We start from the raw sequence: 27708 nt of genomic DNA, 5'->3' as shown, positions 1-27708 counted from the left end.
TACTGAGTGCTGTATATTGTACTGTTTGTTTGATAACTTGTTGCACTTTGTTGGCTTATAAAATGAATAAAGATTTTTTTTTTTTTTTAAATAGTTAACCCATTATCCATTCATACTACCTTATACTCACTTAACCCAGAAACTTTTAAGCTTATTTTCACAGTCATACTTCCACTTTACATTACTCATTCAACATACCAACAAATAAACCAAAAATAATCCATGTACACACTCCAGTACAGATCCATGGATAAACTTAATAAAACTTCAATCTTCCAGAGTCAAACTAAATGTTTTTTAACTGCGTCCCTCACACATCACAAACCATAGAGCTGATCAGGATGATTCTGCAGCTGTAAGAGGAGAAAAACACACTGTTGGGCTAGGAGCAAGAGATCAAGCAGGAAAAGGCATCAACCAAAGCTGAATTGGCACGTTTGAAATAGGAGACGCTGGAGCTGGACACAAAGAGAATCGTAAACTGGCAGACAGTGAGAGACTGGTCCAGAACCTGTCAAAGCTGCAGAAAGAACAAGCACAACTGCAGGAACAGTCTGTACCACTGTCCCAGTAGAGAAGTGTAATTGCCAATGAAACCTATCCAGGCACTATGGAAGATGGAACAGCACAGCGAGGTTACTAGAGAAAGAAGCACAAACAAAGCAGATAGACGAGCCTCCCTGTGTAGTAATCTGCCTCCTCTGCCTTAGGATCATCCCTTAGCCATTCACCCTCCAAGATCTTTTAATGCTCTTTCTTTTCTTCCGTGTCTTCCACTTAAGAATCGGCTGGCTGCTTCCTGAGTCACTATGACGATCTTCAGAATACCCATCAGAGACACACTCCTCCCTCAAGTTAAGCTTCCAGTTCTGGTGTCAAGCAATGTCAATTTTAAACCTCGATAGCGTTCTAAACCAGCACTGGAAACATCAGTTTAGAATGTTGGTTTCTCTATAGAACACTCAAGTTTCCATGATAATAAAGTGTTTACCACCACAAAAAAAATCATACGTTAAAGTTTAAAACAGCCATCTTTCCACAAAGTTCAATCTCACACTAAAACAGAACAAATATCAAAACAGATGATAATCAAAGAAATGTATATTGTATCCAGCAGAATCGCTAAAATTATGACATCTCTAGAGAAATTTGGTTGATGTATGCTTGTAATTTACCAGGGTCCTCATATTGAATGGTTTTATTAGCATGAATGACCTTCATCACTACCGGATACATTAACCCATACTGTGCTCCTATTGTCTCAACTGGGACCGGAGCATCAAGAACTGCTTCCTTATATCAGCTGTTGCTTTTGCAAAGTTGGGTAAGAGTAGAACTCTCGACTCCTGCCATTTCAGATTTCTATTTTCTTTGGCTACCCTTAAGATTTCCACTGCTTGTGTGAAACGGAGCAATTTAAAAATTAATGTTCTGGGGGCAGTTTGACCAGGTAGCCTTCTTGAAGGGATTCTGTGTGCCCTTTCAATTTCCAATGGCTGAGAAAAATTTATTGCAAGCAATTTTGGAATGAAATTTTCCAAAAACTTTATAGTATCCTGTTCCTCTGCTCCTTCAGGAAGACTAATTAACCGGACATTCTTCCTCCCTCTATTTAAATCCTCTAATTCTTTTGACAGGCGCTTAATGGTCTTATGGTCAGACTGGCATTGGATCAATTTAGACTCGCATGCCTCCATTCGTTGCTCACAGCTGTTTAGTCTGGTATTAGAAATTTGCACCTGCTTAGCAAGGTTTGCCATTTCCTCCTGAACTGAAGCCAATTTCACTGAGTTGTCTTCCACAATATCTTGTACACATGTCATCCTGTCTATAAGTTGCTCCAACATTTCCATTGAGTCTTTAGGCAGTAGCACTTTTGAAGGTGTAGCAGGTTCAGGCTTTGATCTTTTATTGGATCCTCCAGCAGTGAAGGCCGACTATCCGAATTTGTTTCCCAGATGCCATTTCTGTATAAATATCTATCTTCCAGGAAGAAAAACCGTATTTCAATTGCTGATAAATAAACTACAAATGCCACCAGGGAAGGAGCTCAGCGATCACACAGCCATTTCTGCTGCCTCGGAGTTCCGGAATCCCCATTTCTTGCAGTTCTTTTTTGGTTTTCTTCTTCCGAAGTTGAAGCTAAGAGCCCAGATTTTTAGAGTTCTTGGTAGAGAGTTGCACGGGGACAGAAATCCCTCCCGTCCCCGTGAGGAATCCTACCCGTCCCCACGAGGAATCCCCTCCGTCCCCGCACGTCCCTATAAACTTCAGAAATAATTATTTCATTTAATTATGCTACTGAATTAAAGGCTCTGGTAGAAACCCATTTACAAATAAGCAAAAAGACTTTATTAATTTGGAAATATTAATTGGGAAGAATACATACTTTGTAAACGGGTTTCTACCAGAGCCTCTTTTGTTTATAAATTTTTATCAACACAACTAATATACTACTTTATCCTGAAGCAAAAAAAAAGAAATAGAATTCTTTTCCTACCTTTGTAGCCTGGTTTCTGCTTTCCTCATGTTCTCATTCAGTTCCTTCCATCCACTGTCTCTCTTCCTTCTGCGTCTTCCATTTTCTCTGTTACTGTGCCTCTCCCTTTCTCCCCCCTTCCAAATTGGTCTGTCACCCATCTTCTTCCCTCCGCTCCCCCCATAGTCTGGCATCTCTGTCTTCTTCCCTGCCATCGTCTTCTCCCCACTCTCTCTTCCCCATTTCCTTTCAGCGTCCTTCTCCCCCCTCTGTCTTCCACATGTGCTTTCAGTGTCCTTCTCCCCCCCCCCTCTGTCTTCCCCATGGCCTTTCAGCATCCTTCTCCACCCCCCCGTCTTCCCCATGGCCTTTCAGCGTCCTTCTCCACCCCCCCATCTTCCCCATGGCCTTTCAGCATCCTTCTCCACCCCCCGTCTTCCCCATGGCCTTTCAGCGTCCTTCTCCACCCCCCCCCCATCTTCCCCATGGCCTTTCAGCGTCCTTCTCCACCCCCCGTCTTCCCCATGGCCTTTCAGCGTCCTTCACCCCTCCCCCATCTTCCCTATGGCCTTTCAGCGTCCTTCTCCACCCCCCCCCGTCTTCCCCATGTCCTTTCAGCGTCCTTCCCTCCCCCCCATCTTCCCCAAGTCCTGTCAGCGTCCTTCTCCACCCCTTTGACTTCCCCAGTGCTTTCAGCGTCCTTCTCTCCCGCCCCGGGTGCAGCACAGCCGGCCAGGTCCCCTTACTTTTGTGGCACTTCCCCGACCGACCGACCGACAACAGCCCCGGTCTGACAAACCTCCCTGCCCTTAACCGCGAATCTAAATTTCCTTCTTACAGCTGCTGTAAGAAGGTAATTTAGATTCGCGATTAAGGGCAGGGAGGTTTGTCGGACCGGGGCTGTTGGTCTGTCGGGGAAGCGCCACAAAAGTAAGGGGACTGGCTGGCTCTGCTGTAACTAGGGCGGACCGCCCCCTCCCTTGGTAGCCACTCGAGTCACGAGGCTACTCTCCTCCTTACCTGCCCTGCCTGCAGCACAGAGCCAAACGGAAGTCTTCCCGACGTCAGCGCTGACGTCGGGAAGACTTCCGTTCGGCTCTGTGCTGCAAACAGAGCAGGTAGGGAGAAAAGCCGCGCGACTTAGTACTTCCAGCTCCGCAGGAACCCCGCGACCCTCGGAGGCGTCCCCACGGGATCCCCGCGACCCTAGGGGGCGTCCCCAAAGGATCCCCGTGACCTGAAGGGGGAACCCGCGGGATGCCCATGGGTCCCATGGGATTCCCGTCGTCCCCGTTCCCGTGCAGCTCTCTAGTTTTTGGCAGTGCCAGCCCCTACACCTTGGCACTACCTGCAGGTACTGGGGTCGATGGTAGCGACCATAAAAGTGATACTTTCGGCAAAAGCTCATTTATACCCTCTTCAAAATGTGCTGTTAGCCCGCTGGTCTCCGCAGACAAATTTGCTCTGGATGCTGTTGTCCTTGGCAGCGAAAGCATGTCAAAGTTTCCATTAGTGGCTTTGGGCGGAGACGCTGTCCAAGGGCTTGCCTCTCCACGTTGCCTCTTCAGTGATACTTATGACAGATGCCAGTCTCTACAGCTGGGGAGGTCATTACAAGCCATTTGTTTAGCACTGTAGTCGTTTGAAAAGATCCTGGAAAACAAAGTGGTCAAGGTCTTCGCGGGCAATGCCACAGCAGTGATATACGTCAACAAACAAGGAGTCGCCAAGAGTGCTCCTTTGAAACTAGAGGCCCAGTTCTTGTTTCGCTGGGTAGAATCCCACCCACATGCAATTTTGATGGTGCATGTAGCAGGAGTAGACAACATACAAGCAGACTATCACGGTGCTTTCAACAGAATTGTAAAGTGCTGGGGGAGGCCAATGTTTGATCTGATTGCATCAAAAATCAGCAAGAAGGCTTCTTGTTACTTCAGCTGCAAAGTAGAACTGAGAAGCTCCAGCATAGATGCCATGGTACAATTGTGGCCAACAAAGGAACTTTTGTATGTATTCCCTGTGGCCAGAGATAGGCTGAATTATTTGAAGAATAGCGACCCACCAAGAGGAAGTGATTCTTGTGCACTGGATTGGCCGTGTCGCACTTGGTACAGGATCTGGTATGGCTATAGCAGGACAAGTGTCTCAAGACTGCCACTGCATCCAGTAGTGCTTTTGCAGGGTCCAATTGCCCTGGAGAGTTTGGATGCTTTGGGTTTATGGCATGGCTCCTGAGCACGCAACCCTATAGCAGAAAGCATATTCAAAGGGGGTTATAACTACCCTCCTACAATCTTAGAAGCCGGCTACAGTCGCAGCCTATGCTAAGGCTTGGAATTCAACGCTAGTGTGAGGAACAGAAGTTAGAGCCTTTTAAAGTCCTGATTTCTGCAGTCATTTCATTTCTTCAGGACCATCTCAAAAAAAACACTGGCGGTTGGCCCCTTCAGAGTACAGGTGGCAAGCCTCTTGGGCCTTATGGCTAGAGTAGAAAAAGGGTCTTTAGTTGTCCATGTTTCTGAAGGGAGCATTGGATTTGCATTCTACCGTGTGACAACCATTTCCAACATGAGATTTTAACATCGTTCTATGGGCCCTCAGTAGAGTCTCTTATTAGCCCTTGCAAGAGGCATCATTGATAGATCTGATGGTCTAGAGGGTTTTCCTGGTAGATTTTGCCTCTACAAGAAGGGGTTCAGAACTTCAGGTTCTACGTTCCTCAGATATTCAGAGGCAGGTGTGTGTCTACTCCTGGTGTCTTCCTTTCTGTCAAAGGTGTTGGCATTCCTTGTCAATCGGGAAGTCTGCTTCCATCCAGGTTACAGGTGAAAAGAAAATGGACAACGTTTTGGAGTTACAGGATGTGAGGAGAATTCTTCTCCATTATCTCGAGGCGACAAATGATTTTCATCTTTCAGATTATTTTTTGGGATCACCAGTCCTGGTGGACTGGAGAAGCCAGCATTTAAGGCTTCGATTTCCAGATGGATCCGCATTTTGTTTGACTACATTGGCTGAGATAAACAGCTGCCAGTCTCCTCAAAGGCATATTGCACCAGAAGTGTGGCTTTTTTAGGGCAGAATCCTGGGCAGTTCTGCCTGAGGGAGTTATAGGGCAGTTTACATGGTCCACTCCATACTTGCTTTCACAAAGTTTTTTACAGAGTGGACATGACAGCACAAATGGATACTGCTTTGGGTCCTTGGTGCTAGAAGCAGGCTAATCTGCCCCACCCTAGACTTATGGGACAGCTTTGGTACGTTCCACTGATCAAGACTCGTGTTCTTTTTGCACTGGAAGAGAAAATTAGGTTTTTACCTTGATAATCTTCTTTCCAGTATAAAGGAGCACTAATCTTGACACCTGCCCTGTCGGATATTAATTTAGCCTGCTTTCTGTCTCTGATATGTATAGTTAGGTGCCATTGACTCATGTTTGAGTCCTGGCGACTTAATGAATTACAGATCTATAAAGAGATTGTTTGTTTTTGTAAGGTCTGGTAAGGTCCTCCAGCATCATCCCCATAGTTATTTTCAACATGTCCAGCCATCTGATTGCAGGTCACCCATTTTGCTTGGTTCCCTTCATGTATGTGTATCTCCAAATGCTTGCCTTGGAGCAGCCAAGAGAATATGTAGAGGATTGTTTTTCAACTATCCAGCAACTACAATAAGTGATTCGATAACTTGCTATGGTAGAGTCCGTGGGAGGGCCTGTAATAATTGTATAAATGTGAGTGCTAGTTACACTCAAGTAGGTGGTTTGTTTGAGTTCATGGGGGTTAATTAATTGTCTTTTTTGCAGAGTAAAAAAGATTTGACTTGGTGGGGGAGTTCCCTTGCTCTCCTTCTTATTTCTCCTCTTTTAGGGTAATCAACTGCTTTGGTATGAACTGAGAAGATGGGGACTTCCTACTGACACAAGGAGATGGAGCTGAAAAGCTGTAGAGAATTCCTTCTGCAAAAACTCGTAGGTAGAGGTGAATAACCCACTGATCAAGATTCTTATTCCTTTATACCGGCAAGAAAATTATTGAAGTAAGAACTGAACCTAATCTTTCCTTCTAGGCAGATTATAAGCATGGAATTATACATAGAATAATATTTGCTACATAGTTATACATGTTACATAAAAATTATACCTGTAATGTAAGATAAAGCATCTAAAACAGTAACACTAACATTGTCATTCTGTTGCGTAAACTCCATTTTGGTTAAACTGATTTTAGAGACTTTAAGCCTTGGTATTGGGAGACTTATGGGGAAACTCTGACCTTGGGAATCAAAACCCTGCTATTCAAAAAATTTATCCAGAAAGCTTAACCCCCCTTGCAATCTCCCCCCCCTCACCCTCTCTACCTGTATTATTCCCCTAAAACTCAACAATGTAACCAGCTTCCACTCTTTAACTTCCTCATAATCTTCCAGCATCATCTGATGTTTTCCTAATTTTTCTACCTATCTTGTACCCTCTCCTCAAAACTTTATTATGAAACCAGCTCCTTAATTGTATAATGTAACCAGCTCCTTAATTGTAACTTTTTTTTTCCTGGAAATGTCCAGTTATCTTAATTGTAACTTTCGTTCCTGGAAATGTCCAGTTATCTTCTGATGTAATCCACTTAGAACTGCAAGGTACAGGTGGAATAGAAGTCAGTAATGTAATGTAATATAATGTAATGTTGCCACATATTCATGTGTTATAGTGGTTATTCACTGCTCCAGTTTTTGAAAGTGTCGTGGGTTAAGGAGAGAGAGACCATTTGATCTACAGCGGGGTTAGCCTACAAGTTATTCTGTCCATAGATGAGAAAATTCTGTGCTTTTTTTTTTTTTTTTTTTGTCTTGGGACAGCTTAGATGATCAACTATCATGTGCTTGACCGAGCTTTATTCATTTGCAGTATAGACGGATCTTATGCTTTAGAAGTAGACAAAAGGCAAGATGTTACTTTACATTATGTTTTTTTTCTTCCATCACTGTTCTTCCACTTTTTGTATTTTTAACAGGAAGAAGAATCGAGAAACTCATAATGCAGGTAGGATCCTATCCTAGGGTGTTTGCACATACTGTGAATTACTGTGCAGCTCAGTTCTCTGGGCTTTGCATGCAGGTGATTAGTTTATAAGTTGTATTTCTTTCACATTTTCTTTGGCTAAAAGGCAATGAGCCATTCTAGCAGTAGAGCTGTTTACATTATAGCAGTGGATGAGAGTGCAGTTTGCCACAAGATGGCAATCACTGGCACACAAACACCATTGTGACCTTGAACATTTTCAAAATTTGCACGCCGACTGTTCTCACAATGCAGAAGATGAGTGCAGAGCCAGCCAATAAGTTATGGAAGTGCTAGCATTTTTTCAGTGAACTGTGCAAGGTAGAGTTTTGTTAGGGGAGTTCTTTCCCCATAAAGATGTTATTAAATTGAATTCTCTTGTCCCCTACCCATTTTGGTGGTGAGTTGGTCTTTGGGTAGCTGCTTTTTATTTTTTTTGTTGGGGGGGGGAGGAGTAGAGGTAGGGGAAGAACAATTGTCCAAAATTTTTGCTGTCCTTGGTTTATGTATATATGATATAAAATGGTTACCCAGAAACATATGATTTGATTATCTGGCTTGTGAGACTCAGAGAGGTGTAATAAATTGGAATTATACTGTAATTACTAATCTTTCTTGTTACAGTCTCTTGGCTGACCCTGTATATATATTCTACTACCATTTTTCCAAATGAAGCAGTTCTGAAATAGGGGAAGGAGGCTTTGTTTTGGAAAGCAAAAATGACAATTGTATTGTGATAGTCAAAATGCATTTCAGGATTAATGAAAGCATATCTTGATATTTTCTTTTTCCGCAGTGGAGCGGCATCGGAAGAAGAAAATAAACTCTGGGATAAATCGAATAGGAGAGCTCATTCCATGTTCCCCGACATTAAAACAGGTAAATACAAATACAACATATAGTTGAAACCTGCCACCACTTCCTCTATAATATTACCAAAATCCAACCCTTCCTCTCTGAACACGCTACCAAAACACTTATCCATGCCCTCATCACCTCGTGCTTAGACTACTGCAACTCGTGCTTAGACTACTACTACTCTCAGGCCTTCCATTTAGTCATCTTGCTCCCTAGAGAATGACATGGTGGCGGTTTACCCGCGGCCACCGCATTTTAGCCGCGGGTCACCCGCCGAAAACGAGGAAGAAAACTAGCAGTCGCTGTGGCGACGGGGACAAGGCCATTCACCGCCCGCGGGGCGGTGAATGGTCTTGTCCCCGCAGTGAGGCATGAAGGATCGCGCGGTCCCCGCAGCTCACACCCGCCTGCCCAATCGATTCTAGTGTTTAGCCAGCTCTCTCCCTTCTCCTCACCTTAGTTTGTAGATTTTCTTTTTCGGCGACCCGCACGCTATCAGAGAGCCGCGCACCCGCTGCTGCTCAGTTTCGATCTTCTGCTCTGACGCAACCGGAAACAGGAAGTTGCAGCAGAGCAGAAGATTGAACACTGAGCAGCCGCACGTGCGCGGCTCTTTGGGAAAGCGTGCAGGTCGCCAAAAAAGAAAACCTATAAACTAAGGTGAGGAGAAGGGAGAGAGCTGGCTAAACACTAGGATCGATTGGGCAGGCAGGTAGTGGCTGCGGGGACCGTGCGATCGCTAGTGTTCCCGGCTCAAATTGGAAGGAGGGAGTGAAAGGGAAAAGGATTCTGGGCCAAGGGGATGAAGTCGGAAAGAAAAACCCACAGCAGGAAAGAAAGGGAAGGACTGGCAGGTGAGCCAGATGCTAGAAGCAGGGGGGGGGAAGAAAGAGGGAAAAAAGCTAGATGGGGTTGAAAAGAAGAGACACACTGGTATGGAAGAGGAAGATAGGGGAAATCTGGACACAGGAAGGTAACAGAAAGAGGGGAAATTATGTGCATGGGGCATAGGGACAGAGACATAAAGACATGCCATGGGGATGGTATATAGACACAGGGGGGGCAATGACAGATACATAGGGGAGATATTAGAAATGGAGAAAATAGGAGCACAGAAGCGAGATGGTTTGTGGGGATGAGACAGGGACCGAGCTTGCAGGCTCCAGTGGCTTGCACAAATTACATTGTAACGTGCCATGAAAATAAGAGGAAGGAAGGTAGATAGGCCACGCGAGAGGAGCTGAAGGGTAGTAGAAAGGAACAGATGGTAAAGGAGGGAGGGAAGGGTGGTGGTGGAAAGGAATAGAACAGACATTGAAGGAGGGTGGAGAGGAACAGACCCCCAAGGGAAATGTGGAAGACAGAGTGGGAAGAAGACAGATGCCAGAATATGCGGGAGCGGAGGGAAGAAGATGGGTGCTAGACCAATTGGGGGGGGGTTAAGGGAGAGGCACAGTAACAGCAAATGGAAGACGCAGAGAGAAGACACACAGTGGATGGAAGGAATTCAATGAGAAGATGTGGAAAGCAGAAACCAGACAACAAAGGTAGAAAAAAAAATTATATTTATTTATTTATTTTTTGCTTTAGGATAAAATAGTATATTAGTTGTGTTGATAAAAATTTATAAACAAAGCCCTGCCAGCTGAACATCTCTTTCTCTAGTTCAGCAGCAGGAACTTTGATTTATAAGAAAGGAATAAGCTAAATATTACAGTACTAAGGCTTATATGGATGCAGCGGGGACGGTGACGGGGCGGTGAATGGGATGGCAGTGGCGGTGACGGTGACGGGGCGGTGAAGGGAACGGTGGTGACGGGGCGGTGCAGAGGATGGTGGGCCGGTGACGGGGCGGTGACGGGGACAGATTTTTTCCCCGTGTCATTCTCTATTGCTCCCCTCCAGTCCGTCCAGAATTCGGCTGCATGACTCATTCTGCTTTGCTGAAATCTAAGTAAATTACATCTAGCATATGGTCAAAAAATTCAATCCATTTTCATGTGTAACTTTGCCGACAATCTCTGTCCTTCTCCAGGATTTTCTTCCATGAACACAGAACAGAAGGATTTGTTTTGCATGTTTGCTTTTGCCTTATCATTCTCCACATATCGGTTCTTAGCATCTTTAGTTTCAGAATTCCATTTTTCATCTTCTTCCTTTCACTAATATATCTGAAAAATTTTGTCTCCATTTTTTTTACATTTTTAGCCATTTGCTCTTCCGTTTGCGCTTTCACCGGTCGTTTCTCTCTTGGCTTCTTTCAGTTTCACCTGGTAGTCCTTTCTATACTCCTCTTCTTGAGTTCCTATATATTTCAGGAACGCCAACTCTTTTGCCTTTATTTTCTCCGCCACTAATTTGGAGAACCATATCGATTTTCTTTTTCTTTTTTAAAAATTTATTTTCTTCACATAAAGGTCAGTAGCCATTTTTATTGCTCCTTTCAGCTTAGATCACTATTTTTCCACTTCTCTTATGTCCTCCTAACCTAACAGCTCTTTCTTTAGGTACTCTCCTATTTTACTAAAGTCTGTATGTTTAAAATCTAGGACTTTGAGTTTTGTGTGGCCGTTCTTTACTTTAGCTGTTATATAAAACCAATCTGTTTTAATGATCGCTACTTCCCAGGTGGGCACCCACTCGAACATTAGAGAGACTCTCCCCATTTGTGAGGACCAGATCCAATATCGCTTTTTCCCCTCATGGGTTCCATCACCATTTGTCTGAGCAGAGCCTCTTGAAAGGCATACACAATCTCTCTAATTCTTTTCGATTCTGCAGATGGAACTTTCCAGTCCGCATCCGACAGATTGAAATCACCCAACAGCAGCACCTCTTTCTTTCCAAACTTTTGAATATCTGCAATCAGACCTTCATCAATTTGCTGTGATTGAGTCAGAGGTCTGTAGACTACACCCACATAGATGAAAGTTTAATCTTCTCTTTTCAGAGTGATCTATTTCGCTTCTTCCTCTCCCCATGTCCCCTGCATTTCATTCGTTTGGCTATCGATCTTTACATAGAGAGCTACTCCTCCAGCTTTTTGACCATCTCTGTCCTTCCTAAAAAGATTATATCCCTGTATGTTTGTATTCACTGAATCATGTCTCTGTGATAGCAACAATATCCAGGTGTGCCTCTAACATCAGAGCTTGCATATCATGAACATTGTTTCTTAGACTGTGAGTGTTCGTAGTCATTGCTTTCCAGCTATTTTTCAGTGGTAATCTCCTTTTTTATATAGCTTTATGTTTTGTTTTGCTTTCTATTGCATTGCTAAGAACTGAGTTGCTAATATTGTTTATGTTGCAATCTTTACTACCATCACATCTTGTCTTTTGCTGGGAGTAGCCTCCATAATTGTCCTTCATACATATGCTACTCCAACTTTCTAGTTTAAACGCCTAGAAACATATTATTTAAATTTCTCAGCAAGGATTCTTTTTCCTGCTCTAGTCAGATGTAGCCCATCAGTACAATATAGTTTTGTGTTCTTCCATGTATTTCCCCATTCTCCTATGTTCCTAAAGCCTTCTTGATGACACAGGCTTTGAGCCACCTATTTGAAGTCCTCTGTGTTTTTAACTCTTTCCTCTTCCTTTCCAGGCAATACTTCTGAAAAAGCTACAGTCTTTATAAAAGGTTTTAAGCCCTCCCCTAGCTCCCAAATGGCTTTCTGCGCTGCAAGTGGGGAGTTGTTGGCCAGGTCATTTGTTTCCAAATGGATAACATCAGCTTTAGAATTATTAGTTTCTTCCCTAATTGTAGACAGTATTTGTTGGGTACTCCTGGTAGCTGAGGATCCTGGGAGACACTTCACTATTTTAGGCTCCTTGACTTATGTTCCAATGTTAATTCCTCTGATTTTATGGTTTATCAGTTTTCTGCAGTCTGTTTTAATAGTTCATGATTGCTATGCAGTTTTATGATATGAGTAGATAAGACTTGTTTCTCGGGTAATATCCCCATACCCCTCACCTTTCTGTGTCCTATAGGTCTGCTTTTGTACCAACTGAAAGTCAGAGGGCAATCCTGAGGTATGAGAGAAGATGAAAAGTATATAAATTAAGCTTCCTACAAGAGATATCGCAAGATGAGATATATAACCAACTTGTCTAGGAATAGTGTGGATTTACAAGAAAAAGGATTATCAAAGATAAGAACCTAATTGTGATAGGGTGAAGTTCTTCTCCCAGGCCAGTGGAGGGAGACTGAGCAGCTGAAAGAAAGAGCTAGTCTGCATACCATCCAGCAAGGGCTGCTGGAAGCTGTCCGCTTACCCTGATGGAACAGTGGTGCTGAAAAGGACAGGTCCTGAGCAGAGAAAACTAAGAGCTCCTTCGGGAGCTGGGTGACTTTCTGGGGGAGGAATGCTGGCTTCGGCCTAATTCCCAGTAAGCCCAGTGCTGACAGGGGGGCCCAGTGCAGTAGATGTGTTGTCCAGTGCTGATCAGTGCTGACAGGGGGCACAGTGCAGTAGTGAGAGACCCTGCCCTGCCCTGTATTAACTTACCTGGTAGAGCTTGGAGGGACTGGAGAGCCTTCATGCTTGACAACCAGGGGAGGGTCAGTGAGAGGGCATATCAGTGACCTGGAGGGTACTCAAAAAGAGAGAGTGCCTGAGGAACTATGGGAGTCCTCAGTGAAGTGCCTGAAGGACCGGGGGAGTCCTCAGTGAGTTATCTGTGAAGAAACCAGTGTACCGGGAAAGTTTGGATTGACAGTGGCTGGTGGAGAGACTGGTGTGAGAAACTGGTGGTGACCAGAGGAGGAATCCGAGGGACCGGCTGGAGCCAAGAAGCTGGCAACCAGAGGGACCAGTGGGGACCCGAGAGGCCAGTTGGCATGAAGAGAGTTGGTTAAACAGTTGTAGTATTCTTGTTTGGCATGAAGAGAGTTGGTTAAACGGTTGTAGTATTCTTGTTTGGCAAGCGAGAGGGTAAATTGGAAGGACGTCAGCATGGATTTGAAGTGTCTGAAATCAGCAAATGTGCGGGATTTAAACCAAAGACATTCAGCAGCTCAGGCACAGGGAGCGCAGGTAATGGATCTTGAGGGTCAACGAGGGCTGGAGTTTGGTACGTCTTACAGAACGTGAAATAGGAAGGGCAAGGATATTAATAGAAGAAGAGAGAATGGAGTTATAGGAGAGGACAGCTTCATTGACAGACTTGTACAACATTGTAGATGAAAGGAGGGATGAGACAGTTGTGGAGTGTGTCAGGGTCAATACTCTTGAAAGTTCCTAAATGTATGGGTAGTGATTGGTCGGGTTTTGTGAGGAGGGTGACGAGTTGTGAAGGTTAGCAGCTGATGGTCAGAGATGAGAAGAGTCAAGATGCAGAATTTGGTGATAGAGCATTTAGAGGAGAGAAAAAGGTTGAGACAGTTGCCTTCCTAGTGCATAGGGGCAGTGTATAACAGCTGTAGATCGTATGAGGACGTTAGAGTGAGAAATCTGGACGTATAGAAATCAGAAGGATCATCGACATAGATGTTGAAGTCACTGAGGAGGATTTGAGAAAGAAGGAGAGCCAAGAGTCAGTGAGGAAGGAGATTTATCAGGGGGTCGGTAAATGACTTCTTCTCAGTGGTAGAGGAGCAAATAGATGGATGGAGTGAACTTCAAAGGAAGAACAGTGAGATTGAGGTAGGAGAAGGGATTGATATTTACAAGATGGTGAGAGTAAGAGTCCAACGCCATCTCCATGGTAATCTGGGCGAGGGGTGTGTGTGAGAAAAGGTATCCTCCATGACATAGGGCGGCAGCTGAAGCAGAGTAGTTAGTGCTAGCAGGTGAAGGTTTCAGGAGATAAAAAGGTCATAGATGAATGTAATCTTGTTGGAGATAGAACAGGCATTCCACAGGGCGCATAAGAATGGCAGGGAGGATGGGATAGGTGAGAGAGTTGCCACAGAATGCTGAACATCTAGAAAATATGTGGCTTCTTTTGGGGAGGGTGTCCAAGCTGATCTCAATTTTATATCGTTATTTTCGGGGGCAGGAGGTCATTTCATATCCAAATATGCAAAAATGGGAGGGGGATTTGGGTCTCATTTCAAAAGGAAGAGTGGTGCAAATATGTCTTGAGGTCCAAAAGGCTTCCCACAATGTTTTGGCCAAGAAAATGCCTACAAGGTGTTAACGCACTGGTATCTTACCCCAGTGCGTTTGAATCGTATGTATCCCCAGATTAGTGATGTATGTTGGAGGTGTAACCGGGACAAGGGTACCTTTCTACATATTTGATGGGAATGTTCTGATATTCAATTGTTTTGGTTACATGTTACTACTACCTTGATTACCTGGATTCAAGATCTGGTTCAATATTTACCCCAGAGTTGCCTGTTGGGGTTGCACAATGTTAGATTGACTCCTTGGCGGACCAAGTTGGTTCGCATGGGTCTGGCGGCTGCCAAATGTCTCATTGCTCGGAAGTGGAAAAGCAGCATAACAGACAGGAGAGACTTGGAATCTTCAATTGTGCAAATTAGCGCAAATGTAACGCCTTGCTGCTAAACATGATGGTTATTTTGAACACCAGGAGTGGACTTGGAAGAAAATCTTTGATTTCTTTTGATCCTTTTTGTTTGGGATGAAGTGGTTGTTTTGGGAGGGGAAGGGAGGGAGGGGGATGGAATTGTTTGGGTTGCATTGAACACACAACTTGCCCCCTTTTCTGGAATTGCAAGGGGGAGTGGGGAAGGTGGTGTTTTTGATGGGTTATAGGGGTAAGGAGGTATTTTCTGTTCTTGAGATTTCGGTGTGGGGTGGTGCTCCTTTGTTAGTAAGGATGTTGCTGTATTAGATAGTGAAAGGGTGGAAATTGGAGCCTCACGATTTGTATGTTGAGATGCTATGAGACTGTTTGTATTTTATGAAAACTTAATAAAAATTTAAAATATATTTAAAAAAAAAAAAAAAAAAGATGTCAAGGAGGAAAAGGGGTTTAAAAGAACATAAATAAGATTGGTTGCATTGTGGTGTGATCCCCATGAGTAGTCTGAGGGCTGATTGGGAGGACTGGGGTTAGGATTGATTTCTCCAGCAGAGAGCAAGAAAAGGAGTAGGAGAATACGAATTAGTGTGGGAGAGGCACGGGGGCAACGCTGTGGTCGAGGTGTATACAGGTAGAGTGGGGATGTCTGAATGAGAGGAAGAAAGTAGAGTAGTTGTATGGCTCAGAAAAGGGTGAGGGACAAGAGGTGAGGTGGTGAAGTTGAAAAGTGAGTGGTATGGTGGTGGGGGAGTTAAGTGTTCTAGGATGGAGAGAGAGGTTGATGGGGAAATTGGTATTGGAGAAGCGGAGTGAGAAATAAGTGTGAATTGTCCTGAATATGATGGTGCAAGACAGATCAGTGAAATAATGGTGGCAAGTCTCATAAAATGAAAAGGAGAGTAAGTTGGTAATGTAAACTCACCAGGGGGATTCCACACACGAAGGGCAGGGCCTTGCAAGTGCTACAGGATAGTAAGGCTATTCTTATGTTCTTAAAAGGGTTCCCTTAGTGGCGAAATTTATAAAATCAGTATAGCTTGCCGGGCCTATTCTTCCAGACAGATTTGCTAGGGCATCAGGCAGCCAAGTGGTATAAATTAATATCTGAACATTTAAATTAAAAACCTAAAAATAGTTTGAGACATTTTGGAGCATTGAGATTAAGCAACAACTTTCTGTTACTCAATGGCCACGGATTTGGTCCTGGAGGATGAGATATACAATGTCAGCATCTATGAGACAGTCTTGGTTTTTTCTATATAAAATTTTTTTTGAACCCCTGTTTGTTTGCAAAAGCTAGATAGTTCTAAATCTAATAGATGCTGACACTGTCATCTTGATATAAGGACACTGAATCATCTACTGTTTTATTGTCCCTTGATACTTAAATTTTGGAGATCTATACGTGGTCAAATCACTATGATATTGGAAGCCCCATTATCTTTGTCATATGAATGTAGTGTTGTTTGAACATTATTAATGTACAAGAGCCCAATAACTGTAAATAAGAATAGACTACTGCTCATCATGACAGGAGTTGCTATGCAGCTTATTACCAAAAACTGAGATAGGTTAAACTCTACTTTTTGGTGGGAATCCTTATGCTAGATTTATAAGTTTGAACATATGAATTCTTTACAATTGGGACGCTATAATAAAATCAAAGAAACTTGAGATCCATTAACAAAATTTTGTTTGACTTGATCATTAGTATTAACCTTTGTTCTGTATAGAATCATTTTTACACATCCAGGAGGGGTGGGTGGGCGGGAGGGTATGGGGGGGAGATATGTATTTACAGTGTTCTCCCCAGAAATTTTTTCCAGCCGGGTGGCATGAAAAAGTAGCCGGGTGGGGTGGGATGGGGAAAATTAACCCCCTCTTTTACTAAGGTGCGCTAGCATTTTTAGCACACGCAAACCCCCGCGCTAAGCGGGAAAACTAAAGCCAGCTCAATGCTGGCGTTAGCATCTAGTGCACATGGTAATTCTGCGTGCGCTAAGCGCACTATCGCAACTTAGTAAAAGGAGCCCTAAATGTGTACTATTTTTTATTAGTTTATTATTATTTTCCAATGCTCAATATGATTTCCTTTTTCAGGTTTGACACTTGTGCCAGAATATTTTTACTAAATTTAAGAAGTATCAAATTCTAGAAGGGAATAATTAGATATTTGCCCTCTTTCAAATGGTATAGAGGTTTAAAAAAGGGAAAGACGTTAATGAAGTCATTAGGTTCAATCTAGCCCTTTATTTCTGCATGAATTTAAACAACTAACAAAAAAAAGATAAATATAAGTTCATCCAGTCATATAAGAAATGGCTCTACAGCAGGGGTGCCCACACTTTTTTGGCTTGCGAGTTACTTTTAAAATGACCAAGTCAAAATAATCTACCAGCAATAAAATTTAAAAAAACACAAAGCACACTGTACACAGAGAAAATGTCAGTAAGGAAGGAGGGAGGGGGCACAAACTTGGGATACAGAAGGAAGGGAGGGAAGGGGCATGAACTTGGGACATAGCATGGAAGGATAGAAGGAAAGAGATGCTGAGGTGGAGGAGGGAATAGAAAGGGAAAATTGTTGAGCATGGGTGTGAGGGAAAGAAATGGTGTACATGGGGAAAGGAAGAAAGAGGAGAATGTTGGGCATAGGAAGAGAATTGTTGGACATGTTGGTGGGAGAGTAGTAAGGTAGAGAAAGATGAGAGGGAGAAATGTTGGATGTGGTGTTGGAGAGGGAACAGCGGGACAGATGCAAGAGGGAAGAATGTTGGACCTGGTGGAGGGAATGGAGGAAGAGATGTTGCATGGTTCTTGGGAGGGGGAATATAAGGAGAAATGTTGGGCATGGGGCTGGTGGACAGGGGTAAAAGATGCTGCACAATCCGGGGGGGATGAGAGAGGGAGAAATGTTGGATGTGGCAGTAGAAGGAGTTGGAGCGATATACCCTGGATCCCTCTATCTTTCTTTCCTCACTCCCTTTACAGCAAGGGAAGGAATGAGAGAGAGAGATGGTGGACATAGCACATGGGGGTGGAGGAGAGAGGAAGAAATGCAGTGCAAGGTGGGGAGGGGTAAAAGAGTGTGCTTTGTGTAGTTTAATTTTGTGGTCACCATTATGTATTATTAATAAGATTATATTGTGTGTATGTGAAAAATGAATGGAAGAAATGGCATTTACAATTAGTACTATTATTAGTATGGCGGCTGGGTCTGGGGTGGAGCCTGGGCAGTGCTTTTGGGCCCCCCAAACAAAAAAGCATTCCACTAACTGGACCTAGTGTGGGAGGAGAGATGGTAGACCTGCTGGGAGGAAGGGAGACGAATGACCGCATCCCAGAAATTTTGGCATAATTTTGCATTTTCAATTTTAAAAATTGAATTTTAAAAATCTCCAAGATGCAAACCGAGCTATTTTCTACACATAGCTATTTAAGTTTTTGCATACAGGCCCCTTATATTAGCTTTTTCACTCCTTTATATTCATATGACATAAGTTCACCATTTTTTAAGTTTTTTCTCCCTCTTTTTTCTTTTTGTGCACTCAGCATCTTGAACATCCCTGTTTACTGAGTAGACATACAAATTTTGGTTAGAAATGATTCACAATTACTATGCTAACAAGAGCTAAACAAACTTTAAATAACTTTACAGTAACTTCAAATCCTGGGGGGAAAAAAATACCACAGTACTACTGTACCTGCACATTTTTCCAGTAACAAATTACTAAATATAAAATATCAAAACATATCCACAAATGAATTTTGGCCCTTTGAAACCTAGTAATCAGTCATATCAATCATGGAGTAATATGTCACTCACACCCCTATAAGTACAAGGCCAGACCAGTCCACCTGACTTCTACTACCGGCAACCCCCCCCTCGCACAATGACATCACCTACTCGAGCTCCCGGAGATTCCTTGTTCGCTACGACGTAGGTGTGGGACAGTGTGGTAGAGAGTGCGAGGTCTGATTTGTTCAGTGTCCTGTCCTGCACCATAGGCATCCTGCGCTGCGGTGAAGTTTCCAAGTGAGAGAAAGGGAGGCTTCCCTTGCGCCGTGACTTTTTTTGCGTCATTAGGCATAGATCAGCGACGGATGAAAACTTACAACTTGCTTCGGGCCTTCCTCGTTGCCGGGTCCTGCCTTCGCGGAAACAGAAAGTAGGCAGGACCCGGCAGCGAGAAAAGCCCAAAGCAAGTTGTAAGTTTCCATCCGTTGTTAACCAGTTTCCTGCCTGTCTCCTGCCTTAGCCCATAACGAACTCATGCTTCGGGGCTCTAAGGTATGCGTGCCGGTTTCCCTTCTCTTCTTCCCCCGCCCCGGGACGTAACTTCCGGTTTTGAAGGGAATCCAGCACGCATACCTTAGAGCCCTGAAGCATGAGTTCGAATCTCCAAGCCGGTGAGAGATGGTATTTGGAGGGAATTTTTTTATGTTGAGCGACTGCAACAGCAGGATTCCTGATAGATGACAGCTGGGCAGTAATCTAAATTAGCTGGGCGGACCGCCCGGTTAAAAAGCCCTGGGGAGAACACTGAGACTTATTATATCATTTGATTATTCCGAGTGCTGTTTATTGTGTTAATTGTTTGATAATCTGTTGCACTTTATGTTGGCTATTAAAATGAATAAAGAATTTTTTAAAAAGGGTAAATTTTCAAAACAATGAATGAATGGAGCTAGAATGAATCTTTAAATTACTGCTTCATTATGGCAGGAGGAGGGACTTTAGCAGGGAATGAGTTGTCATGGGCTAGTGAGGAGCCTGGTTTTGATTTAATCTCATCAGTCAATCTATCTGTGGAGACATGGCAGGTATTGGATTAAGCAATTAGCAGAGAAGCCATGGTTATAAAATAGAAGTTACGGACAGGCATATAAGAGACTTTCTTATGCATTTCATAGAAACATGATGGCAGATAAAGGCCAAATGGCCCATCCAGTCTGCCCATCTGCAGTAACCATTATCTTGGTCTCTCTCTCTCTCTGAGATCCCACATGCCTATTCCACATTTTCTTGAACTCGGACACAGTCTCTGTCTCCACCACCTCCTTCAAGAGACCATTCCATGCATCCACCACCCTTTCTGTAAAAAAAAGTATTTCCTTAGATTATTCCTGAGCTTACCACCTGTCAATTTCATCCTATGCCCTCTCAAAATACAGCATTACAAGAAAGAGACATAATTTTAAATACTATTTATAAGCTGCAAAGAGCAATATTACCAAAGAGAGACAAGATATATATGTTAGTTCATATATAAGCCCCACCAAAACAGAATGAATGATTGAATGGAGCTAAAATGAACCTTTAAATTACTGCTTCATTGTGGCAGGAGGAAGGACTTTAGCAGGGAATTGGTTGTCACGGTGAGGAAGAATCAGGACTAAGACCTGCATGAAGATGTAGGCAGAAGAAGAATCCGGAATGAGACCTGCATAAATTGTAGGCGGAAGACACCCCCAAAAGTTATATTTCTAAGAGAGACTTATGCTTATGCATTCAAGCTTCGGGACAATCATATTTCTCTCTGGCTGCAAGTGGCAATGTACTCTAGGAGAGATTCACCTTTGCCCCAGTAATTGGCAAAGATTTGCTGACAGTAACAGCCTTTAATTACTTTGGACACGCCTGAGGTTAAACACCGTAGTTCTGAGAGACTGACTTTGGAAAACTCTAAAGTTTGAACCCACCGCATTACACACATCTGTCTCACATGCTCCTACTCATGCGCAGCCATTTGAAGGCACTATCATTTTACAGAAAAAACGCCCCCATGATATTGTCACTCCTGAATTTTTGCATGAAGCCTGCGAACAGCATTCACGGGACTTGGATCACCTTGTGCGACTTGCTCAAGTTTCTGACGACCTTTCTTCATCTGCCCCTACTTCATCCAGTGTTCCTTCTAATGGTACACCTGAAAAGGAGGCAGTGGAAAGAAGCTTTGTGCTCCCTCCGAAATGATGGGAGGACTTTAGTTTCTAAACCTGCTCCATTTACTTCGCTCTGAAAATTTAATGATTGCCCTAACCCTAAAGATTGTGCGCTTGGCCGTAAATGCATTGTCAGATTTGGCCATGTTAGTTGTATTTTGCGACCCGCTCCTATCTCAGTTAATCTTGTCCCACCAGTTCCCGCTGATATCCCAATACCACCTCCTACACAATCTACTCCACTGCAGGTATTTCAGGCCCCATTTCAAGTTTCAAGTTTATTAGTTTTTAGTATACTGACCATCAACCGGTATCTAGCTGGTTTACAATAAAATATTAAAAATAGGAATAAAGGATTGTAGCACTTATAAAGAGAAGTAGTAGAGGTGTACAATTAATAACATAAACAGGACATACTTGAGAGTGAGGATAAAAGAGAAGGGGAGGGGTAAAGTTACATAATAAGTAAGAAAAAAGAGAGGGGAGAGAGAGAAAAAAAAAAGGGTTGAATGAAAATGGGGGGAGAGGATAAAACATTAGGAATGGGATCGCTTCATAGAAGCGGTTATGATTAAACTAACACAGGGAAGATCAAAACTGATTATGTAGCATAGGACTTTGCAGATAAGTTTTCTGTTGAGGCTCAGCTTCCGCGTATGCTGGCGGGAGCTTCCACTTTGATATCTAAATTTGAGCAGATCACATCCCAATGGGGGTTAGCTCACGGAGATGTTTGTTCCCTGCAAATATATCAGCGTAGGTAAGACACCGCTGATATATTTGCCGACGCTGGCATTGCTAATTATTCAATTGATGTTAAAAATTTTAACGGCGATAGATTTAACATTAACAGATCAGCAGTGTGGGATTCCTTGAGGTTCCAATACCCAGATGAGAAGAACATGTCCAAGCTCACTTCCTTAAAATACAAAAGTGGAACAGACATATACTCTTTCATTCAGGATTTTAAGAACACGTGTGAATCGCAAATAGGGGACCCTTGTTCCAAAGATAACATGAAGAGCTTAGCCTTTCAGACACTCAAAAATGCGAAGCCTAAAAGTGTTGTCAGCATGGTAGGCAAATGCTGGTCAGAAATCATTTCTCACATGATACACTACTCAAAATCATTAGATGAAGCTGACAATAAAGATCAGAGAAAACTATTGCAACTCCAGAAAAAGGCCTTATTGTGTAAAATACAAAGACAGGAAGCACAAAAAGCACAAGTAGACAATAAACAGAAGCCTACTGATACAATTACACAGGTGAAAGAAGCAGTACAGGAGGCACAAAAAGAAACAGTTCAGCTTGCACAGATTCAATGGGCTCAGAATAACACCTCATGGCCCCAAAATCCCCAAGACTTTGGACCTACCTATAGAGGGATGCGGGGTACCGGACGGGGACCTGACAGAGAAGAAGGGGCCGGTAGACTTTAAGGATAAATATTGAGTGCAGTGTTTCAATTTTAATAAGCATGGCCATTGTGCAAGTGAGTGTTGGAGCCGATATGATCAGGGGGGTGGTAGAGAAGGAGACCGCGGCCATGATATGCCCCTTCCCACTAACGATGGTCAGAATAACTACTGCAAGGATTATGCTCCAGACTTACCCTATTTGCCGGACTATCTTCAGCACTGGCAAGGCACAACAGGGGAATTCACTCCACCTAATCTTTCTAATGAACAATGACTAGGACAATATGTACAAATTATCTCTGCTACTGCAAATGCAGAGCCCAATAGGCATGTTCAAATAGATTTTAAAGTACCCTGAAACTAGCTGAAAATCCTCTTAGTTAATCCGTTGGCGAGGACACACACGCTGAAAGCATGGAAAATTCACTGTCTGAGTTGTTTAAGAATTTGAATTGATAAGAATGTGTAACTTAACCCTATAGATACCACAGTGGAGGGTAGTTCTCACGTTCAAGTAGTATTTCCGGGTTGGTTTGTTTGCTTTATATGTTGTGTGATATGCATATTAATTTTCTGTTTTCCCTCCACCTGTATGGCAGATAAAGGACGGAAGAAACAGTTGTGCTTCATGTTGCTTTGATTGTGTTATCTTTTATGATGGTGTGAGGAGCCCAGGACTGAAGCCAAAGCAGACATTTCATTATGCCTTTCCGATTATGTGCAATGTGTTATATAACACAAAAACAGAGTGGAATTGTCCCAATCAGAATGGTGAGCACCAAAAAAGTGTCCTTCAACTCATCTGATACATGCAAATGCCTTTATTCTTCCAAAATCTCGTATATACATCCAATAACTCAACGAACCAACATGCACATGTTTCGGCCCAACTGGCCTGCCTCAGGAGTCTACAAGTACATACATAGATACACAGATTAAAAACATACACAATATTAATAAAAATATATTTTAAAAAATACATTAAATATTAAAAAAGATGTATAATTTAAACATAAAACAGTAAAGTAATCACAAGTACATAATAATCCAACTAAAATATAGACATATGAATTCATGATAAGCCTAATAAATACATATGAATTGATCACCAATGATAATGCATATATTAATACTTTATATATCATATACCATCTAAATATATATATACAGTGTTTGAAAAAAACCCTCAAATCACAATAAAAATGCAAATCATATTAAAACATCAGCCTTCTAAAAAACTTTAAAAACATATGATGGTATAAAACAATATAGGAGTAAGGTATAAGACTACTAAAGCAATACAAGAAAGAGGTATAAATATCCTTATTGTCAAGCAGTGCATTATATGTAATATAATTTAAGGCAAGGGGAAAATATTGAATCTTTAAAAGGACATAATCGTATAAGCTGAATGAACATCTCAAATCGATTCCATAAAACATAATAAGTATAAAGCATACCTTATGAGTCTTCAACGGGTGTATCAGAAAACTGTATGAAATAGAAAGACGCAATCACTCTCTACATGCAGCTACTAAATTAAGAATTAAACAAAAAACAATTAAAAACTCGTATTAGAAATAACAACAAAAGAACATAAAAACAATAATGCTAAAAACCGATCACTGATTGCCCCTCATAAAAGAAATGATGACCTTTTATAAAAGTAGTCTATAAAATACAAGAAGATAAAGCACAATTCATATAATGATGAAACCACATGTAGTAAAAAAATGAACGCTAAAAAAGGAGGGTGTGACTATCCAAAAAATATGTCCACCAAGGACGATAGTGAACCGAGAAACAAGAGAGGAAATGACCACCGCAGACCCAAGAAAGTTAAACAACATACAGAAAGGGGATGAACTAGGACATGAAAAAAGGGGGAAGAGGAGGGGGGGGCGGAAAGCGTAATCCAACAAATATGTCCGCCAAAAAACCGGTGGCAAGCCTGAAAGCAGGAGAGGAGCTGAAGACGAAATAACAAATGCGGGACCGGAAATATAGAACAGACAAATGTAAAAAAAATAGTGCAGGCACATAAATGACGTGCTGCAACTTGATAAGTGAAACGGATGATCGTCACGCAGATTAAATATATAGTAAATGTGTCACAAAATTAAAATGGTTGCCAAACGTTAACGTGTTAACCTCACTAGGCAAGCCATGGAAACAATAGTGGAATGGCAATGTATCCAATAAAAGAGAACAATGAAATACTCAGATTAAAAAGGAATAAAGGAAAAAAAAAAAGAAGGAAAAAAACTGCACCAAAAATAAAAAAACTCATATGAGGGAAAAAGAATAACAATATTCTACATATAAAATATGTATAAAAAGTGGGTGAATAAAACAAACCAAAACAAAAAAATAATGTGCCTAAAAAGAAATATGGTTCTAAAAAATATCAATGAATGCACCAAAAATTTTTACATAAACGGTCTCAAATCAAGTTCCATGTTTAAACCATATGGATTAATTGTATTATAATTGTGGATGAAACGTTGTTCCTCTCTCATAAGTAAGGTGTCCGAATCTTCTCCTCTCCACTTTGTTCTCATCACTCTCAATACAAAAAATCTTAAATCATCAATACAATGGCTCTGTTCATACCAGTGTTCTACAATTGGTGCTGACTGTACATTCCTGCTGATACAACTCCTGTGTTCAATCATCCTAGTCTTGATCATACGCTTAGTTTTGCCAATATACCATTTCTGACATGGACATATAATTGCATAAATCACCTGAGAAATTTGACAATCACTGTACTCTCTCAATTTGATCTTAGTTCCAGTGACAGGATGTTCATACCTCTCAACGGTCGTACTATGTTTGCATATTGAGCAATGTCCTCAAGGTGTATGACCAACCGCATCAATATTATTTGATGGTAATTCAGGGAGAGTAGAAGGCACCAACATATCCCTAAGATTCCTAGAAAATGCTATTATTGGTGTGGTATATGAATTGTGCTTTATCTTCTTGTATTTTATAGACTACTTTTATAAAAGGTCATCATTTATTTTATGAGGGACAATCAGTGATCGTTTTTTGCATTATTGTTTTTATGTTCTTTTTGTTGTTATTTCTAATATGAGTTTTTAATTGGTTTTTTGTTTAATTCTTAATTTAGTAGCTGCATGTAGGGAGTGATTGCGTCTTTGTATTTCATACAGTTTTCTGATACACCCGTTGAAGACTCATAAGGTAAGCTTTATACTTATTATGTTTTATGGAATCGATTTGAGATGTTCATTCAGCTTATATGATTATGTCCTTTTATAGATTCCATATTTTCCCCTTGCCTTAAATTATATTACATATGATACACTGCTTGACAATAAGGATATTTATACCTCTTTCTTGTATTGCTTTAGTAGTCTTATACCTTACTCCTATATTGTTTTATACCATCATATGTTTTTAAAGTTTTTTAGAAGGCTGATGTTTTAATATTATTTGCATTTTTATTGTGATTTGAGGGGTTTTTTCAAACACTGTGTGTGTGTGTGTGGTGTATATAGATAGATAGATATATTTAGATGGTATATGATATATAAAGTATTAATATATGCATTATCATTGGTGATCAATTCATATGTATTTATTAGGCTTATTATGAATTCATATGTCTATATTTTAGTTGGATTATTATGTACTTGTGATTACTTTACTGTTTTATGTTTATATTATACATCTTTTTTTAATATTTAATGTATTTTTTTATATATTTTTATTAATATTGTGTATGTTTTTAATCTGTATATCTATGTATGTACTTGTAGACTCCTGAGGCAGGCCGTTTGGGCCGAAACATGTGCATGTCGGGTCGTTGAGTCATTTGATGTATATACAAAATTTTGGAAGAATAAAGGCATTTGCATGTATCAGATGAGTTGAAGGACACTTTTTTGGTGCTCACCATTCTGAATGGAACAATTCCACTCTGTTTTTGTGCTTTTGAATTTGTGGTTTTGTTTCCCCTGTTTCATTTTTTAATCAATGCGTTATATATACATTCACTTTGTGATGTGTGCACATGAATATGTATAGTGCTGTAATATTTTTCTTTTTTCCTTTTATATAACTGTGTTTATTTGCAGATGACAGAAAGTTTAAGGCTCTTTGTTTATGTATTGTCTGGCCGGTTTGTGGGGTACCCCAGGGACTAAGAGAATTATCAATGGCCATTTTTGGAGGTTTTTTTTTCTTCCTTTCGCTATCTCATTCTTGATTTTGTGCCCTGAACGATGCTTCATGATTATTTTTTTTTCCTTTTTTTTTCTCTCTGGTTTTCCTTCTTAGAAGAGGGGAACTGTGTATGTAGTGAGGAGCCTGGTTTGGTGGAGATCTTGTCATATATGCTATCATATTCTATCTTGCCTGGTCATCTACATCTACTAATAATTTCTGCAGGATTCAGTAGCATGACTGCCATCAGTAGTTAAAATTCTAGGGCAGGGGTGTACAACCTGTGGCCTGAGGGCTGAATGCGGCCCCGTGAAGTATTTGTGCGGCCCCGGTCGAGGGCGATGCCGTGTTTTCCTCTGCTGCCCCAGGGTGTTTACCATCTTGCAGGCTCCCTCCTCTGTCTAGCTGGCCCCAAAAACATTTTTTTCGGCCAATGCGGCCCAGGGAAGCCAAAAGGTTGGACACCCCTGCTCTAGGGCTCTACTCTGTGGCTTGAGTGGATGACCTTATTCTTCTGATAACCTTGCTACATATAAATATCATATTGTGCAACAACTGTTTGTTTGGGGTTTTTTTTGGGGGGGTGTTCAAATAAATATTTTCTTCCTCTTGAATTTTTCATATCAATCTCCAATGTTATTTTCTAGAGCAAAAATATGATTTTGGATCAAGCCTGGAAGTATATTACAGAGCTTAAAAGACAAAATGATGAACTCTTACTGAATGGAGGGAATAAAGAACAAGGTGAGCACTGTTTATATATAGCCTTGGTTTGTGTGTGTGCATTAAGATTACAAAATTCTTGTTTTTCATTGTTATACTGTAGTCCCAACTCTGATAAAAGCACATCTAGGCTAGAGTACAATTCTGAAAATTATTGTTAGTTGAATGCCCCTAATAATTCCTATATCTTGTTTTTGTTAAGAAAATAGATTAATCATAGTAAAAAGGAAAGAAACATTTGAAATATGTAAAATCTATAATTTAAGGTTTTATTTGGAAAGATAGTCGTCAGTGATTGAAATTGTACATGGATATGAAGGCAGCGAAGCACAATACAGGTTATGGATAATTATTTGTGTATGTGTATACACAGTAATGTAATATATGCTTTCAATTGCAATGTCCGGAGCAGGGATGGGCCAATGCAAACTACAGCTTGTGGTCCACAGGAGACTTCCTTCTGTCGTGCAGTGTTGAGATGGGTTCCACGGGTGCTCTGGAATTACAAGAGTGAAAATGCTCGTTTCTGTGC

At 41.6% G+C, this 27708-nt stretch overlaps 1 protein-coding gene across 6 annotated transcripts in view; it reads left to right on the top strand.

The window, feature by feature from the left end:
• Window positions 1-27708, top strand: part of USF3 (upstream transcription factor family member 3) — a 111572-nt gene that overhangs the window by 60246 nt on the left and 23618 nt on the right. For 5 of the 6 annotated variants that reach the window (XM_033940155.1, XM_033940153.1, XM_033940156.1 and 2 more), the window contains 3 exons: window positions 7489-7517; window positions 8332-8414; window positions 27101-27197. In XM_033940155.1, coding sequence (XP_033796046.1) covers window positions 7489-7517; window positions 8332-8414; window positions 27101-27197 — 209 coding nt within the window. Of the gene's footprint in view, window positions 1-7488; window positions 7518-8331; window positions 8415-22858; window positions 23031-25395; window positions 25470-27100; window positions 27198-27708 lie in introns of all 6 variants that reach the window. The other variant, XM_033940159.1, reaches the window with a different exon arrangement.

Source organism: Geotrypetes seraphini, chromosome 4 (genome assembly GCF_902459505.1).
Source record: "Geotrypetes seraphini chromosome 4, aGeoSer1.1, whole genome shotgun sequence".
Classification (NCBI taxonomy): domain Eukaryota; kingdom Metazoa; phylum Chordata; class Amphibia; order Gymnophiona; family Dermophiidae; genus Geotrypetes; species Geotrypetes seraphini.
Note: the sequence above shows the minus strand (reverse complement) of the source record. Positions and strands in the feature narration are given on the sequence as shown.